Consider the following 18,428-nt stretch of genomic DNA (forward strand, 5'->3'; position numbering starts at 1 on the left):
TGTTCTTTTACGTGCGATGCCGAGGAAGAAAGACCTGGGTCGGTTTGCGCGGTATGGCGGCCCCGATCTCAAGGAAGTCCAAAATGTAAGATGATGAGTTTTTTGTAATATTCATTTTTCGCTGTACAACTTCTGCCCTCTCCCTCCTTTTATATCTTTTAAAAATAAAGTGCTAATTAAAGGAAAGTATCCGCCGCCGACATCACCTCCTACTAATATCGACGAGCCATCTCTTTCAAGCCAAACCGTATCGACTATGGCGAAGAAAAATAAAAAGTCTACGCCGTACGATGCCGACTTCGAGCAACACTTGAAAGATCACGACGCACAAGCCGTATACGAGTCGCAAAAGCCAACCAACTGGGCTGAGATCGGAGCCGCGTTGAATCAACGGCGGCCGTCTCTGACGTTGTCGCAGTTCTCTGAGGGTGCTTTCGATGCGTTCCAAAATAACAATGCCCGCGCTACGAGCGAGTATACCGTAATGACCGATGTTGTACCCGTTATTTTAGGCGAAGGGGCTCTTATCACGGGCCGTCCAGCATCGGAACGTAACATTCTCTTCAACAACGTCGCACCGCTCACAGACGGCACCATCGCGCAACCGAAGCCCGACATTTATTATGGAACCCGTCCTGAAGAACTATCCCGCCCAGTACGTGAGGCGCTCGGCCGTTATATTATGCCATCGACCGTACAAAACAAGCCATTGGCACCAAATTTCTTTATTGAGGCAAAAGGTCCCGATGGAACTCTGGCCGTGCTTGACCGGCAAGTTCGTTACGACGGGGCAATTGGATCCCGCGCTATGCACAGTCTACAGAACTACGGGGAAGACGAACGCACGTTCGATGGTCAAGCTTATTCGTTTAGCTCGACCTACCACGGCGGAACGCTGAAAATATTTGCTCACCACGCTACGTCGTCGACAAGTGAAGGACGACCCGCGTACCATATAACAAAAATGCACGGGTTTGACATGACGAACACGCGCGAAACGTTTGTCCAAGGGGCCACCGCATTGAGGAATGCCAGAGACTTGGCCAAAACGTACCGCGATGGCTTCATTCACACAGCAAACGAGAGGGCGGTTTCCCAGCCCTCCGGAATTCTTGAAGCCATTGAAGAAGGTGATGAGCAAGACGACGGAGACAGAGAAGAGGCGGACAAAACAAGAAAGCCGACAACAGCTCTGGCAGACGAGGCTCCGGTTGCTTCGACCACAAGCAGCGTCGCGAAGAAGGAAACGAAGCGAAAGCACCCAGCAGCGCCGCCGGAGGTGTCGGTCCCTCTAACGCGAGCTGCAAAGAGACGTCTATGCTTTTCCGGCAAAGTGTGATTGGCAATAGAGGAACTCGGTGAAAAGAAAAGAGGACAAGGAAACGTCCTGTTGTATCGGTTCAAGCTTGAAAAAGCAGGTGACCAAGGTGGGATAGAGAGAGACTCGTACAAGGAGGTAGAGGGAAGTGGCAAGGAAGTTCCGAAACATTATGTTAGGTTCACAAATAAAGAACCCATAAATAGATTTCTCCCAGAAAATACGTAGCCACAAAGAGACTTGAAATTCGCGTGTTTAAGAGACACGCAAGCCATAGAGAACCGAAAGAGGGACTGTAAATGGAACCTTCAAGGTGTGAGTGTTATAGAGAACGAGATAGGATCGAGATAGGCCTCATGTAAACTACGTTATTAGATACATCTGCTTATATATTCCGTATAATAATGTATTTTGTACACATGTCAAGCTAACAAGGGGATGAATAGGAGAGGTGCGGCGTTTGGCGTCGGGAAAGGTCACGGACAAAATCGACATCCTATGTAAAAAATTGACCAATGAATTTATAGTACTGCGATGGAATACGTGACGCAAGACTTATTGTTGACAAACTTCTTTCCAGGGTACACAGGGTGCATTACTCTAAGACAAACAATAACACAACGAACTTGTCACATGCACTTTAGGCATCGTTCCTGGTTTCCTGTCACGTGCCAGTGGCGACGGTCCTGTGAAGTGCGAGTAGCGTCAACACGGTCCACCATTTCGTGCTCGACTTACACCATTTTGGTGCCAATCGGGACAAGTTGCCCAGAGTAGTATCTCACTACGAAGACGCGACCACGGAACGCTTGCATACACAAGAAAACATTCTGCTCTGCACCAGCTTCCTTGTAAACAGGGCCCAATATGGACGTACCTACGAACGTACCTACGAACGTACCTACGAACGTAAGATACATACGTTGCCGATCCCAGGCAGTTGCATCGGCATTTGGTTTCTGTCTCGGATCATCTCCAGAGTGATCGTCGGGGACCAACAAAAGAGATCGGCCAAAAAGGTTGCTGTGAAATAGAGCAACATAATGACGGGATCGAGTGGTTCACGGCATTCAGGGGACCAACGGGAAGCTTGATAAAGCTCGACATACGGCGTCACCATATGCCCTTTTGATTCTCATTCCACCCATCCTTTCTCGGCCGAAAACACTCACCTCCTCCCCTCCCTCCGTCTTCACCCTTGCACTTCAACCAACATGGCCGACGCCACCACAACCGCCGCGGCCTCTGCCGGCCCCGGCGCCAAGAAGCAAATGATCCTCAATGCGTTTGTCATGAACACCCCGGGCCACCAGGCTGCCGGTCTGTGGCACCACCCGACCAACCGCACCGACGAGTACAACACGCTGGGCTTCTGGACCGACCTGGCCAAGCTGCTCGACGACGCCGGCTTCCACGCCATCTTCATTGCCGACACGCTGGGCGCCTACGACGTCTACCGCGGGCCGGGCAACTTTGTGCCCGCGCTCGCGTCCGGCGCCCAGTTCCCCGTCAGCGACCCGCTGTACCTCGTGCCCGCGCTGGCCGCCGTTACCAAGCACCTGGTCATTGGCGTCACGGCGAGCGTCACGTATGAGCAGCCGTACGCGCTGGCGCGCCGCCTGTCGACGGTCGACCACTACGCCAACGGCCGCTTTGCGTGGAACATTGTCACCAGCTACCTGGACAGCGCGGCCAAGAACCACGGGCTCGACGAGCAGATCCCCCACGACGAGCGCTACGCGCGCGCCCACGAGTACCTCGAGGTGCTCTACAAGCTGTGGGAGGGCAGCTTCCGCGCGGACGCCGTGCTGGCCGACCGGGCGACGGGCGTCTACATTGCCGACGACGCCGTGCAGAACATTGCGCACGAGGGCACGTACTTTCGCGTGCCGGGGCCGCACTTTGTGGCGCCGTCGCCGCAGCGAACGCCCTTTTTGTTCCAGGCCGGCACGTCCGCCGCCGGCAACGGCTTTGGCGGCAAGCACGGCGAGGCCATCTTCATCAGCGCCCAGACGCCGCAGCTGCTGCGCCAGACGTCGGACAACATCCGCGCCGTGGCGGCCAAGGAGGGCCGCCACCCGGACCACATCAAGGTCATTGCCGGCGTGCACCTTATTGTGGGCAAGGACGACGCCGACGCCGCCGCCAAGGAGAAGGAGTTTCGGGCGTACTCCAACACCGAGGGCGCGCTGGCGCTGTTTGGCGGCTGGACCGGCGTCGACCTCAGCACGTACGACGACGACCAGGACTTCCGGCTCGCCGGCGACAACCCGCGCATCCAGTCGCTGATTGCGCGGTGGTCGGCCACCGTGCCCGGCACCGACAACCAGCCGTGGACGAAGCGGGCCATTGTCGAGTTCCTGACGGTCGGCGGCCTCGGCATCAAGTTTGTCGGCGGGCCGCAGACCGTGGCCGATGCGCTCGAGCACTGGCTCGACGAGGGCGGCATCGACGGGTTCAACCTGGCGCACGTCACGAACCCGGGCTCGTTTGAAGACATCATCGCCTACCTGCTGCCCGAACTGAGAAAACGGGGTCGGTTCCGCGGCGTCGACGACCCGGTGCCGGGCACGTCGGCCCGCGAGGTGTTCTTGGGCAACACCGAGCACACGTCGCCCGTGTCGCCGGCACACCTGCCGCCGGACCACCCCGGCAGCAAGTACACGTGGCACAAAGGACAGCCCGCTCCCAAGTTGAATGAGATTAAGCCGTAGTCTCATCGCGCAGTCACAGCTTAACATCAATGATAAACAAGAGTCGTTGAAATGTAAGAACCAAATTTTTGAAACAATGGTGAATCATGATCATGGGTATCGAGCAATATGCAGTATGTAGCCACTTCTGTTTTGGGCTTTCCAGAATCCAAAAATGCGTCTCTCTCCCAAAATGAAGCGCAAGCCGTCAAGTCGTACTGATGCCCGCTTTACACTTCCGACTTCTTCTTCTTGCGCAGCTTGGTAATGTCCACCATCTCCAAAATCTCCTGCCACAGACCCATAATCGGATCCGTCTCTTGCGCCTCGTACGCCTTGATCGCCTCCGTCTCCCAGACCAGGTCCACCTCGTGCGGGCGGAGCCAGTGCGTGCGCTTGATCAGCTTCCAGCCGCAGAACAGGATCGGCGCGAGAAGGACGAGCGTGTAGTAGGTGAAGAAGTTGTCCACGCTCCACGGGCGGAAAGCCGAGTAGCCGTAGAAGATTACCACGAAGGACATCCAGACAAAGCCAATGTAGGCGCCGTACGGCTGGAACCAGCCAATGTAGGGCAGCCGCGAGCGATCAAAGCCCTGGACCTTCATCGCGCGGTAGAAGCAAATGTAGGTCATCGTGATGACGACGTAGTTGATGATGCCGCCGGCCGTGATCAGGTTGACAAGCCACGTCAGCACGACGTTGGAGCCGCTGCTCACAGACAGAAACGACAGCAGCGAGAAGCAGATGACAATGGCGAAGCAGAAGAGCGGGTTGCCGTTCCAGCACTTGGTCAGGACCCGCGGCGCGCGGCCCTCCAGGGCCAGGCCGTACAGACTGCGCGACGCACAATAGCAGTAGGTGTTGCCCGCCGAGAAGATGCTCGTGAACAAGAGGGCATTGACAACATCCGGCAGGACGCGGATGCCGAGGTTGGTCATGGCGACGACGTAGGGCGATCCAGCGGCGGTACCGGAGCCGGCACCGGCCGACAGCAGCGGGTCGTTGTAGGCGACGACAATCCCGACACACAGCGAGCCCAAGATGAAGAAGGCGCCGAACCGCCAAAAGACCGTCTTAAAGGCCGTCTTGATGTAGACACGCGGGTGCTTGGCCTCGGCAGCGGCCATGGAAATGTACTCGGGGCCGACGACCGTAAACGACGCGGACCAGACAGCTGCCAGGAAACCCTCGAAGCGCCCAATGCTGCCGTCGGACAAGTACGTGGCAAACGAACCTGGGTTCTTCCAGTAACGGAAGCCGTACGCATCGTGCTTGGGGTTGCCGCCGACCATGGTGATAAACGTGAAAAAGTAGAGGATGAAGATAAGAATCAGCTTGCCAATAGACAGCCAAAACTCTGCCTCACCGTAGGTTTTGACCGCAAAGATGTTGAGCAGACTATATTGTTAGCGTAAGTCGTCAAAAGAATAAATACGATGAAATAAGGTCGTCGGACGAATTTGTTTTTAAGAAATAGATGGAAAAGGAAAAGAAGTAAAGCACTCACATGTAGGCAACAATAGCGGCGGCGCAAATGGCGGCCGGGGGGATGTCGTCGCGCCAATAGGATAGAACCACCGATAGAGCCGAGATCTCAAACGGAATGAGCAGTGCTTCGTACAGGAAAAAGTTCCAGCCGGCCATGAAGCCCCAGGCGTCGTCGACCCAGTGGCCCGCCAGACGGATGAAACCGCCGCTGACGGGCATGTACACGGTCATCTCGGCAATGCAGTTGTTCACCAGGCCCAGGATGCAGCTGTACATGGTGTAGGCAATAAACAGACTGCCGGGGCCGCCGCGAATAAGACCGTTGCCGATGCTCAGGAACAGGGCCGTGCCAATGGAGCCGCCAATGGCCAGAAGCTGTATTTGGCGGTTCTTGAGGCGGCGCTGCAGCTGGTTGGCGTTATTCTCGACCAGGCGGTCGGCGGACGAGCCGCCCGACGAATTGCGGCGGATGTCGCCGACCGAGGGCGACGAGGGCCGGGGGCCGACCTTCTCGTTGGTCTCCTTGCTGTCATTGAGGTCCGTTTCGCCGCCGCTGTTGCTGTAGGCAGGCGCAATGACGTCGTCGTCGTTGGTCGGCACAGGGGCCAGCCCGCCGTCGTCTTCGTACTTGGGAGGAGACATGGTGGGGTTGACGGGACGCGTGGATGTTGTGGGTAAGAGGTAAGAATGAGGGTGGTGAGGTTATTCAGGATGAGTGTGCTGTGAGTGACGAAGAATAAACAAGTCCGGTGGGGGAAGAAGCCTCTACGTTTCAAGGCTGTCGACGAGAGAAGCAGGACATGTGGGCCAGTGCGTCGAAGTGGTGGAAGTTGAACCTGAAAAGAGAAGGAAAGAAGGAATGAAAACAAATACAAGAAAAGGGAAGGAAGGAAAGACGACAGAAAAGAGAAGGAAAGAAGAAAACAAAAAAGAAGGGAAAAGAAGAAGGAGCGAAGGAAACTTGAATCGGAAAGGAAAGGGCAGATCCAAGATTAATACCAAAAGACGGAAAGAGCGACGCTCAGAAACAGCCGTCTAAAGAAACGAGAGACAGCAGCGGCGCCAGCGAGCAGAAGCGACAAAGGAAGAGAGGCAAGGCCAAAGTGGAAGAAACGTCCAAAGAGGGTAAGAGCGAGCGGGAACGCACACGACCACCTGCCGCGACCGAGGATCTTGCCTCTTCGCAGTGGCTGTTTGAGATCACTGTTTTCATGCTTTCCTCTTCCGTGTAGCGCCATTTTGGCAGGCGGCCCACTGTAGGAGACCGTTCAGTGCGCCGTAGCCTACGGTGGTTGCGGCGCTACAGGCTACGGTGGCCACCGTGGCGTAGACCGTAGCGTGCACCGTAGCGTGCACCGTAGTGTGAACCGCACCGCAGCCGTCCTTCACGGCGTACGCCGTCTTTGTCGTACCGCCCCCAAGGCCACATTTCGCCCCCGGTCGTGCCTGCCTCCCATTGGCCGCGAGCAACCAGCCCTTGTTCCCTCCTACTCATCGAGCCAATGGTGGTGCATTGGTCTTGCGCCTGCCAAGCCTTTAAAGTAAAAGACGCCCCCATGCTTGGCCTTGTGTGTCGCACTAAAGGACAGAAGGCTCACTAGCTTTTCAGTTGACATAGCGAGGCTCCAAGGCGGTAAAAAACAACAAAAAAACTGGGAAGCGGGGCCATGTCCGCTGAAAGTGGTGCCAGTGGACCCCTGTGCTCCGGGCACCCATGCTCCATGCCTGCCCACATGTGCCAGCTGCAACCTACCGTCATTTCCCATGCAAGCAGCTGCAGGTGTGTGCAGGCCTAGCAGGGGCCTGTGGGCGTAACGTTGGGAGTACAGTCGCTGACGGATACACAGCGGATTTTGAGTCGCCCGGTGCTACGGAGTCCCTTCGGGCACTGAACCGATGGGGCAGTTTGCTGCGAGTATGAGGAGGGTTGAGACTGCTTCAGCACGATTCCACATCCATCGCTTTCATAGTGCGTCACGTGAGGCTCCTGAGGCGAGGTCGATGTCGAAGACTTTTTGTGGTCTTCTGTCGATATCGTACGATTCTGAAAGGCCCTGAGGCCCTAAAAGCCATTGGCAGAAATTTCATATAAAAAGTAAACGAAGAATAAAGCAGAAATAAATAAAATAAAAAGACCTGCAGAGGTCACTCCGAGAGGCTGAGCCATTCGCCCCAGCGGCGGACGGCGCTGTTGCGGTGGCTGTCAGTTGGACAGCTGCAGTTGGTTGCACCATAGCAAACCACCGAGAGGACCGCAGCAAAATAAATGGGTCGCAAAGGACGCCGCGCCAACTAATGGTCTCTACCATCTCCAAGGCTTGACGTCCTCTAATTTCACCCACCGACGCTGTCCACTTTTCTTCCTCGGCGTGGCCAAAATCCCCTGGAACCAGAAACGCAAAGGAGCAGTCTGGCAGGCATTTGGTGAGATGGGATGCAGACTATGTTGTACTTCGTAGGTACCCTGGGGCCTAAAAGGCAGTAAGAGGCAGTGGAAGACAGCTAACGTTTTGGTGGGAGGCAAGCCCACGCACTAAATCGTAAGCTGAAACAAAGGGAACAATTACACACAGGAGACATCTCAAGAATCAATCGAAAAGTTGAAAAAGTGGAAATTTTTGACTGAAGAGCCGCGTTTAAGAAAACTCTGCACAACATACAACATACGAGTACGGAAATCCGGATGAAGCTCTTGTGTCTCATCCTGCGTCATCTCGTCATGACTTTGTGTCTCTCCCCCACGTCTTCTTTGCGTCTTCTTTGCCTCTTCTGTCCTTCTTCGTCCTCGTTTTGCTCTGCCCATGTGCTGTCGAATGAGACACTCAGCATTCCATCACAACACGTAATGACGGTAGCGAGATTGCTCCGTATTTATTGTCGTATTCCTCTGTCCTTTCCATGGCGCTGGTGGAAGACTGCCAAGAGGTGGGGCCCCGCTCAGTGTCTTGGAAGTCGAGTTGTGCTCTTTTGAGGAAACAAGGTGAAAGTTTACAAAGTATGGCTTTGTTCCTTTTACTCTGTCATCTCGTCTCTGCTCTTGACCTGCGCAGGTTTTGTTGTTGCATCCGCGACACGCGCTCAGTCTAACCGTAAGCGGGAGTCTACACCGTATCCTTTCAAGAGAATACGAAGGTTGGGGATGTCGCCAAAGTAAATCTCGCGTTTCCGCTCGCGTCTTGTTCTCACAAGGAAAAGGGACTTGGTCCAGGGGTCGCTGACTTTTAAATGTCGATGAATGTCGATCAGTACGGTGTCTTATCTCGTATAATACGGAGCATCTGTACGTTGGTGGACGACAACGAGTACAAATACCGCTCGTCGTATTTATGTTTCTATCCCGTGTCCAGTGTTTTTGTTGTCTATCCAGCTGACGATAGCCTGCCAGCTATCGCGGAGAGCCTTAACAAGATATATATCTTACTTCTTTGCAGTAGCTGCCAACGCGCGCGATATCCGATTGACTCTGGTTCGCAGTGTCTCGGTGCCAGGTCGTTCCACTTGGCTTTCTTCATGTGCTCTGGAGTGTTTCTGGGTCAGGGTTTTTCGACCCATGCACATCCTGGAGGTTGGTAAAGGTGGAGGATGCCCTTGTACGGGGTGTGGGATGACCCATGTCAGATTCAGCGCCAAAGCGCGAGAGCGCGTACTCCGAGGGAAATACTGCTATGCAAGATGCCCTCGTCCCTTTGACATTCTCCGGAGTCAAACTCATTCTAGATGTTACCCAACAGTCTTTGACCGGTGTATGCGTCTATCACGACCTGGATACCCTCTCTGATTCTGCACTGGGAAAGTAAACGAAAAAAAGGCAATGCGCCATCCAAATGCCAGTCCCTGCCACACCTTTAGGCGCTGCAATACATTTCGGCTGCAGCTCAACAATAACAGTTCAACCATAACCCAATGGGGAAAGTGGAAGTGAATGGCAAAACCTAGGTCGGGTTAAGGAACTGAAAATCTCACAAAGGGGGGGACGGGACCAAAGTAAAAGCCGCGCAGTGACGTCATAAGGAACGCCTCCCGGGGAATGGTGTGGAAGTGGGTCGCAATGGTGGTAACATTGGCACAGCAAAACGAGGTGCATAATAACGAAACAAATAAGTTTAATTCGTCCGAGGTCTGAGAGGACAACAGAATTTGGCTCCGGCCACTACCTGTCAATACCAAGTGGAGGAAAATTTAAATGCGACGGAGGTGGAGAGAGGTGCGGATACTGGTGTGGTAAGGTGGATACGATGCCAGGGGCGTTGAATGCAATGTAAACAGGCGTATTCTGTATTTTGACAGATGCAAACATCAGCTGATCAGGACATCGTCCACCCACCGAGCCACGTCCTCCACTCGCATGTTCTACCCCTGGCCGATGACGACAGCAGGACTCGTAGAAAATTCAACGAAGAGAACCAGAGTCACCAGTACCACCTGAGCCACGAGCCAGGCCAAAAGCTTGGCCCGTAAAACCCCAAGTTGCATGCAGGGTATGCACCGCAAGTGTGAATGTGTACGCAAATCATCATGTGCAGCCTCTTCTCTGCACCCAAATGCATCTCTGCGTGTACCTGAGACGTTGTACCTGAGACGTACAGAGCACTCTGCCGAATATCAGAATAGTAAAATATTAAGCAGCTAAAAACTAGTTTTCTGTCCTCCGACCACTCTCCCAAATCGAAAGATGTTGTTGATCCCCTAAGATCCAGAAGACGCCATGATTGTTACATGTAATTGTTTAAATATTTCTAGACCGGGGTGGATCGACGGGCGTCCCAGGGACAGACATTCCAAGGGAAAATGAGCAGCTCGGGGACGGCCCGTGAAACAATACGACGGGCCATGCATATCTGCAGACAGAAATTCGGAGAATGGAGAACACGGAAACCGGAGTCTGAAGACTGGGGACTGCAGGCTGCAGACCATGTCACACTACTCAGCCAGAGACACAACGATGTACAACGATGGACCCTGAAAGCAGATTTAGGTTTCTAGTCGATTGTCACCGACGGCCATTCCGACGATGCACAATGTCCTCCACTGATGCACAGCTTTTACGCAGATCCAGCAGAATCTGTAGTGACAACCCAAATAAAGGTGCCACGTCCAAGTACTTGCTACACAATTATCCACGTTCGTGCATATAATCGTCCCCGGCTATCATGACATTGCCAGATGCATGCCCCTTTACAAACCCATGACGAGAGCTGAGTCTCAAATGATTAATCCCTCCAAAAGGCCTTCACGCCCCGGGCCGGACGGATGTGCACGATACCTGTTCCTACCGTCGACCTGCTATTTTTACTATGTACGGAGCTCATGCTTGCTTTTGACTTAGTACCGTAGGCATGTTTCTGTGCGGACTATATTTGACCCTGCTGCACAATCACTCGTACTTCTCCCCCCAAGAGAACCGGCTCTCTATTAGTTCATCACCAAGATGCACACGACCGACCGGCGAGAGCATCGTCAGGACGCCCATCACAAATGCAGTTAGTGATAATTGCTCTCTTGTCCTTTTTCAATTTAGCCACGGACGGGAAGGCCGGCCAGCGTAGGCCACGATGCACCCCCGTCAACTTACGCATTGGTATGCGGCCGATTGCTTCCATTGTGAGACGAGGCTGAACCATCACGTCGGTGTTGGTGCCTCCGGTATGGTGCTGATAGTAATCTGCACGGAGAATTCTCTATAGCGCTTTGAATTTCTCCATCACGCAGATTCAAAGCTACCAGGCCTAAAACACCATATAGTTCACCAAGACGATTTCAGTTCGTGGAGTAGTATAGAACGGAAGCACCACACCGAATTTAAGAATCATTGACATTTGACAATAACAGCAATTGTCAAATTTGAATGGGATACAGCACGTTCGCATCATGCACGCTCTACTACTTGATGGCCAGATATACCCATCCCGAATATTTCGCAGACATCCAAAGCTACGTCGATAGTTATATGCAAAGGCATTTATAGCAATGCTATTCAAAGACTATGGTATGAGACAGACAAATACGCATATCCATGGCAAGCACAGTGAGGCCAGGCTTCCACATCCAACTTTGTGGATTATCAATAAATTGCACTAACAAAACAGAACGCCCCTTTGAGTATCCTCTTCTACGATGTCAATCCGAGATAATGACGACAACGAGAAATTCAACCTCTCCCTTCCACCCTCTCCCGATACCCGTGGAAACATACACGCACCGTTGTAAGACCTACTTACAGTGCGTCTATTTCTTCGCTGCAGCGGCCGCGGCCGCCGCCTTCTTGTCCGCTGCTAGCAGGGCCTGGATGCCCGGCCGGCTGGTGACGCGGCCCCACCACGCCCGCACCGCCGGCCGGTCGGCCATGACGCGATCTCCGTATCCGGCGGCGAACAGGCGCGTCACCAGCGGAATGTAGTAAATGTCGACAAGCGTGAACGTGGGCCCCGCCATGTACTCCTGCTTCTGCAACAGCGTCTCGGCGACGTCAAAGTAGGCGAGGACGGCCTTGAGGGAGGCCGCCACGACAGTCTCGTCCGCAGGCAGGCCCATGAACCGCTTGGCCACCGTTTCAAAGTTAATGCGGCCCGCGGGCTCGGCGAAATACTGCATTTCGACGGACTGGGCCTGGTCAAAGAGCGCCGTGGCCGGCAGGTCCGTGGTCGCAGGCAGCAGCGGAAAGTTGTACTTGTGCGCCAGGAACTTGCAGATGGCGCGGCTTTCGTAGAGGACAAAGTCACTGTCCGGGAACGCAACGGCCGGCACTTTGCCCCATGGGTGGCGTTGCACGTGGTCCCGCGACTTCTGCTCACCCGTCGCGAGGTTCAGCAAGACAGTGTCGTAGTCGGTAAAGCCGGCGTCGGCGAGGGTCAGACGAACACGGTCGGTGTTGCTCGACCCGCGGGCGCCGTACAAAGTGAACTGGGGCATTGCGGAAGAGGTGGAGAATGTTTTGCTGTGAAAGGGGGATGAGAAAACGTGAGATCTGGTGAGATTGGAATGTTCGAGCAAATTCGGCCGAAATCGAATCCTGGATAATGAAATTGTGAACATGGATTTTTTTCGAAATGCAATATTAAGATTTTTTTTTTCCAAAAGAAAACAAGTAACTATTGCGAAAGATACAATCTAGAGATCTCGCATTCGCAATTCACCACCAACTTAAATACCAAAGGCCATCTACCATCTACAGTCGCAAACATCTTCATCCTGTCGCCCTCGGTCGTCGGCGTCGCTGTCGGGCATCGAAAGCTTCGAAAAGCATCGTAGACGGAGGATTGGCGGTGGGCGAAGCTCCGAAAAGGGCGAAGCTCCGACAAGAAAAAAAGTGGAGACATAATGCGCAAACGACGAGAACGAAGGGCAGTGATTCGCCCGTTCGCTCCTTCTCCTAGACATGGTTTAGCGCTGTTGCCTGCTTTCCCGCTGCAGCGTCAATGCCGACGTAAGCACGGCAGGTGAGATCGCCGTGTGATTCAGCTTGCTTTACTCAGCACTCAAACATTCACGCTCCCCGCGCTTTCGTCCCTTGCAGATCCAACACCCGAAGACTCTAACTTCGTACGCCATGTCCCGCGCAGGGCCTTGTCTTGAATGATTTGGTAATACGAAATACAGCCCCAGCCACATTGACGCGAGGCCGGCAAGCGACGACCCGATTGACCTCTGATTCGCCGGCTCGGAATTGTTTCTGCATTTCGACCCCCTTTTGCACCATGGAGACCGTCATGGCATTCGCTCCAAAGACTGCCGGCCAGTCTCGTGCCTCGCGCCGCAAGGTCAAGACGGGCTGTGCTACGTGCCGGTAGGTAACACACCTGCTTACGCTGGCTGATGCATCGCTTGGATGCTGAGATGACTGATTCCCCGGCAGAACGCGCAAAGTCAAATGCGACGAGGGCCGGCCAGCGTGCCAAAAGTGTGTGTCGACAGGGCGCACTTGTGATGGGTATGCCTCGCCGTTTCGCGCCTGGGCCGGCGAGCACCAGAGCGAGCCCCCAAAGGGGATGGCGCAAACGGCGCCGCCTGCACTCGTGGTCAAGGCACCGATCGCTCTGACGGTGTCTGACGGTCCATCGGACGGCACCTCGGACGACATCGCGCCGGACCTGGACACGACGGCTTCGGATATAACTGCCGCCGACATTGATGCCCTGCAGCGCTGCTTCTCCACTAAGACGCTCTTCCCCACCGTCACGCTGTCCTGCGACGACGAGGCCCGACAGATCCTGCAGGCGAGCAAGACCGACCCCGCGGTGCGGCACGCCGTGTCGTCGCTGCGGGCCTTGCGCGCGGACTTGGAGGCGGCGGCACAGGCATCCTCGGAGAGGGCGGGCTCCGCACAGTCCACACTGCTAGCCCAAGCCACCTCGGCGTACGCGGTGGCCCCAGGCACCACGCCCAGCCGCGACTACGGATTGCAGCAGTACTGCTTGGCCCTGGGCGGGCTGGCCTCACATCTGTCTTTGTCATCCGCAAGCTTGGGCCCAACACCTAGCGTCCGCTCTGCGCTGCTCTGCTGCCAAATCTTTATCAGCATCGAGCAGATGCGCGGAGACCTTGCCGCCATGGCACAGCACATTGTGCAGGGCTTGCGCATTTTGTATGAGCACCAGCATCCAAACGCCGCCCACGCCCGTCCCCGTGCCTGTAAAGACGACGACGCCCAAGACCTCCCGGCGCTGGATGTCTTTGTGATCAAACTGTTTGCGGCGCCGTGCAAATTCGCCGACATTACATTTGAGACGCCCTCGAGTCCCGGCACGACACCGTCGTCGGCCAGCACGGACGGCAGCGAGAGCGGTGGCTCCGCCAGCAGCTGGCGACTGCGTCCGCTGGCCCCCGACCTGAGCGCGGAGCTGATTCGCCTCGCCCTGGAGTCGCTCTCGTTCCTGGCCGGCGTCAGGGCGGGGGCACCCGTCTCTAGTCTTTCGTCGAAGAAAGAGTATCTGCTGCGATCCCTCGCGACGTGGCACGCCAGACTGCAGCGTGAGCAGCTCACCACGGCCCGCGCAGAGCTGCTGTCGATCCTCTTCCTGCGGTTCTTCCACCAGACGGTACGCGTGGTCATTCTCAGTGCATCGAGGGACGTCCCGGATGGCGCAGGCCTCGGATATACAGAAGGCAGTCGCTCGGAGATACTGGATGACGAGTACAGGCAATTACAAAGCATTGCCAGCATCGTCGGCGAACGCGTGCGTGCTGATGGGCGTCAGGGCGGTGATTGGTAAACCAAAATTTCCCAGAACGGCGGCTGAACTAGCGTGACCGAAACACGCTTTCCCCTTTTTGGACAGTTGAGCGAACGGGCCAATCGGAGGCCAGGGCTGGGCCGTCCCCTTACACATGCACAGCTTTGCGCATGGGACGTGCTCTGTGCCAGGCACCAGAACGCCCACGCCGAAGATTGACGGTAAGGACGGTGTCGTGAAGAAGACTTTTTTTTCCGCACTTATAAGTATGGGACGGTGTCTTCCCATGAAAGAATAAGGAAAGTCGACAATCGTCTTCTCTCTCTCGACGTCAACACAAGACACAACCTTCGCGACCAACACAGCCTTCTCCTTCTCACACACAGACACACCACCTACCTTATCACTATGCATTTTCTTCTCCTCGGTTCCACGGGCCGCACGGGCCAGCTCGTCGTCAACGAGCTGCTGGCCCAGGGCCACACGGCCGTCTCGCTTGTCCGCAGCCCCGACAAGCTGAAGGCCCGCAAGGGCCTCACGATTGTCAAGGGCTCCACCCTCAACCGGGACGACGTCGAAAAGGCCGTCACCGCGACGTCGACACCCCTGGACGGCTGCATCTTCACCCTCGGCAGCATCCGCACCTCCGACAGCCCCTTTGCCGCGCCGGTGTCGCCGCCCCGCTTCATGGCCGACTCGGCCGCCAATGCCGTGTCTGTGCTGGCGAGCCACAATGTCAGCCGCATCGTCATCCAGTCCACGGCCGGCATCGGTGACTCGTGGGCCGGATTCCCCACGTTCCTCAAGATGTTCATGGGCTGGACCAATGTCAAGTACACGCTGGCCGACCACAACCTGCTGGACGCCGAGCTTCCCAGGACGGGGGCGCAGTACACGCTGGTGCGGCCCATGCGCATCGTCTTTGACACCCGCAAGGAGACGCAGTTGGAGGTGCTGCCCAGCAACGGCGGCGGCAAACTGGGCGTGTCAAACGCTGCGCACTTGTTGAGCGTGGCCAAGTTCCTGGTCAAGGTGGCCGTCGAGGGACGGTATGTGCGCGAGACGATCATCGTGCGGGACAAATAAGCGGTGATGGTTAGGGGAGAGTTGGGGGATAGTTGGGGGGAGAGAATGTGAGGGTGGTTAATATTTTGGTGTTTTCTGATCGACGATCTCGCGTTTATTCGTCTGGTGTCTTTTTTGTTCGTTTTGGTTGCAATGGGCGACGTTTTGTTGTCTGGGATGCATCGTTATTTAGACTGTTTCCTTTACCCAAGGTGAATCTTTAATTATATTTCCTTTTCAACGCAGACGCATTTAAGAATCTGACCTGCTTTTTGGTGTCGCAATGGCACTGACAAGGATGACCCTACTGTTGTGCTTCGCAAATTAGACCAAACGAATCGTGTCTATTACGAGAGCCATCGTATTGGCTGACAGACAGGTAGATTGACCCGGCTTACTTCACCTTTGTTGACAAAGAGGACGACGAAGAATACGCGAAACTCAAAACCTTATTTGGTGGAGACAAAACGAGGCTTGGACGTTTGCCCGTACCAGGCAATTTCCCGTCGCTCAGACGCTCCGGGCGCTGTCTTCCCCAATCGCCCCCTTATTTGACGATAAAAGGCACGTTGGCTCGATTTGGACCGAGCCACGACACCTCGTCGAATCCGAGAACCCGAGCTGGATGCGAGATGCGGATCCGGTACGGTGGGACGCAAGTCGAATCGGCTGCATCTAGCGTGGTGGGCCGTGAAGCTGGAAAACATCAAAGCTTCAATAGACGTGACCAGCGACCATTTAACTCATGGAGGGAGTGAAGGAGGCCGCGAGCAAAAGCTCAATAACCTACATGGGCTTGGTTGGAACACTCCGAGTCTCAGAGCTGGATTGATTCGGCGTCGAGTATCGACAATGCTGTTTGACTTCGAAACTGGAGCCAGGCCTCCCATCACCAGGCAGCCATATAACAAAGCCTCCGCAATCCACCGTCCAGATATGCCCCTGAATTAGTCAGGAACCACCCAATCAGTCAGCCCAATATACGCGTGTCGCCCAACCGATCTCCACATGCGATGAATCCAAGAGCGAAATTGAAACTGGAATAAAAATAGAACAGGTCGAGAAACGAACCAAGACCAGGAAAGGGGCACGCAAAAATAAACTTTCAAGACGGGGTTGAAAAATGGAGAGACGTGAACTACGTTCGGAGAGTTCCGTACACCGTATAGGGCGTATTCTATACGGCAGACCCAATGCCGTCGATTACAGGCTTTGACGTGGTGGGCTCTAGGCGCTGTTACGCCCGAAGCCGTTTTGAAGTTTTGAATTGGCGCCGGCCGTTGATTGTCTCTTGTTGTCATCGTGATGAGTCTGGCCTGGAATATATAAACAATGGCCGCCATCTTTTCTCCATGTAGGTTTGGTGTCTGTTGCCCGGTCTCGTCTCGGCTGTGAATTGTCGGAACGCATCGATTTCTTCGCCCAAACTCAGTCACTGCCCGGTTTCCCTTCGACTCGACTTCTTTTGTCGTCCTCGTCCATTGTCCTCATAATGGCGTCCAACTCCACCGACGGAGTGCACAACTTTGTGCTTTACAACTACAACCCGAGCAAAGCAGCAGCCTTCCTCTTTTTGATCTTGTTTGGCATCGCCACCATTGCTCATGTCTATTTCATGGTCCGGCACCGCACGTGGTACTTTGTGCCGTTTGTCATCGGTCTCGTTTGTGTGTTCCTCCCTGCCGTTGTCGTCGTGGTCACTATTGGCCTCCTACTAATGCCCCGCCGCAGTTGAAGCTGTCGGCTATGTTGGCCGTGCCCTATCGGCCGGCGAGACGCCCAACTGGACCACCGGCCCCTACATCCTGCAAAGCCTGACCCTCCTGCTCGGCCCCACACTGCTCGCCGCGTCCATCTACATGACGCTGGGCCGCCTCGTCCGCTTCCTGCAGGCCGAGCAGTACTCGCCCATCCGCACGACCTGGCTCACCAAGATATTCGTGACCGGTGACGTCCTGTCCTTCCTCACGCAGGGCGGCGGCGGCGGCATCATCGCCCAGGCCAAGACAGCCGACAAAGTCAGCCTCGGCGAAAACGTCGTTCTCGGCGGACTCATTCTCCAGATTCTGTTCTTTGGCGTCTTCATGGCGGTCACCATCGTCGTGCACCGCCGCATTGCCGGCTTCGCCACGCGGCGCCCGACGTTCTTCTACGCCTTGTACGGCGTCTCGGCCATGATCATGGTGCGGTCCATTTTTCGCGTCGCCGAGTACGCAGGCGGATCCGACGGCGCGCTGCAAAAGTCCGAGGTGTACATTTACGTCTTTGACGCCACGCTGATGCTCGTCGTGGCCGTCCTGTTTGGCGTCTATCACCCGAGCAAGGTGATGGACCCGCACTCCATCGAGAGGAGCAAGTCGACGCCGCTGTATGGGAGCAGCAGCTATCCGCTGCGGGACAGGACCGAGTCGACGGCAGCGTAGATGGTGTGTCGGCGCATCTCTGCCAAAAAAGGGAGAATTGGCCAGAAGATTGGGTTTGAGTTTATGCTAGATGCCGGACAGCGTACAGCGGATCGCGTGGTTATAGATTTTTCGTCATTTTGCATCGTTTTTATTCTGTGCTATCTCACTTCGACGGACGTGGAGTACTGCATAAATGTAATAGACGTAACCTGAAATTGCGGGGCGCTTTGGTTGTAAGCTAAAGTGACAAACGAACTACGTGCAGTTTCCTATTTGGAACAAAGGGCGG

At 55.1% G+C, this 18,428-nt stretch overlaps 7 protein-coding genes across 7 annotated transcripts; 5 read left to right on the forward strand and 2 right to left on the reverse strand.

Moving 5' to 3' along the window:
• Positions 1 to 256: 256 nt before the first annotated feature.
• SPBR_05126 (uncharacterized protein) lies at positions 257 to 1,339 on the forward strand (the record flags this gene model as incomplete). The annotated part of the gene is made up of 1 exon (XM_040763403.1): positions 257 to 1,339. One exon carries the CDS (start codon positions 257 to 259, stop codon positions 1,337 to 1,339), a length of 1,083 nt encoding a protein of 360 aa, XP_040615308.1.
• A 1,193-nt stretch (positions 1,340 to 2,532) lies between these two features.
• SPBR_04964 (xenobiotic compound monooxygenase, DszA family) lies at positions 2,533 to 4,032 on the forward strand (the record flags this gene model as incomplete). The annotated part of the gene is made up of 1 exon (XM_040763241.1): positions 2,533 to 4,032. The coding sequence occupies one exon, from the start codon at positions 2,533 to 2,535 to the stop codon at positions 4,030 to 4,032; it is 1,500 nt and encodes a 499-aa protein (XP_040615309.1).
• Positions 4,033 to 4,241: 209 nt separating this feature from the next.
• Positions 4,242 to 6,141, reverse strand: SPBR_04823 (general amino acid permease AGP2; the record flags this gene model as incomplete). Its single annotated transcript, XM_040763100.1, has 2 exons — positions 4,242 to 5,409; positions 5,519 to 6,141. 2 exons carry the CDS (start codon positions 6,139 to 6,141, stop codon positions 4,242 to 4,244), a joined length of 1,791 nt encoding a protein of 596 aa, XP_040615310.1.
• A 5,583-nt stretch (positions 6,142 to 11,724) lies between these two features.
• On the reverse strand, positions 11,725 to 12,408 carry SPBR_05305 (glutathione S-transferase; the record flags this gene model as incomplete). Its single annotated transcript, XM_040763582.1, has 1 exon — positions 11,725 to 12,408. One exon carries the CDS (start codon positions 12,406 to 12,408, stop codon positions 11,725 to 11,727), a length of 684 nt encoding a protein of 227 aa, XP_040615311.1.
• Positions 12,409 to 13,193: 785 nt separating this feature from the next.
• On the forward strand, positions 13,194 to 14,708 carry SPBR_04958 (uncharacterized protein; the record flags this gene model as incomplete). The annotated part of the gene is made up of 2 exons (XM_040763235.1): positions 13,194 to 13,282; positions 13,352 to 14,708. The coding sequence occupies 2 exons, from the start codon at positions 13,194 to 13,196 to the stop codon at positions 14,706 to 14,708; spliced, it is 1,446 nt and encodes a 481-aa protein (XP_040615312.1).
• Positions 14,709 to 15,077: 369 nt separating this feature from the next.
• Positions 15,078 to 15,755, forward strand: SPBR_05307 (uncharacterized protein; the record flags this gene model as incomplete). Its single annotated transcript, XM_040763584.1, has 1 exon — positions 15,078 to 15,755. One exon carries the CDS (start codon positions 15,078 to 15,080, stop codon positions 15,753 to 15,755), a length of 678 nt encoding a protein of 225 aa, XP_040615313.1.
• Positions 15,756 to 17,226: 1,471 nt separating this feature from the next.
• SPBR_05195 (uncharacterized protein) lies at positions 17,227 to 18,157 on the forward strand (the record flags this gene model as incomplete). The annotated part of the gene is made up of 2 exons (XM_040763472.1): positions 17,227 to 17,401; positions 17,466 to 18,157. The coding sequence occupies 2 exons, from the start codon at positions 17,227 to 17,229 to the stop codon at positions 18,155 to 18,157; spliced, it is 867 nt and encodes a 288-aa protein (XP_040615314.1).
• Between the last annotated feature and the right edge of the window lie 271 nt (positions 18,158 to 18,428).

The sequence above is a fragment of the Sporothrix brasiliensis genome (genome assembly GCF_000820605.1).
Source record: "Sporothrix brasiliensis 5110 chromosome Unknown Cont21, whole genome shotgun sequence".
NCBI lineage: Eukaryota > Fungi > Ascomycota > Sordariomycetes > Ophiostomatales > Ophiostomataceae > Sporothrix > Sporothrix brasiliensis.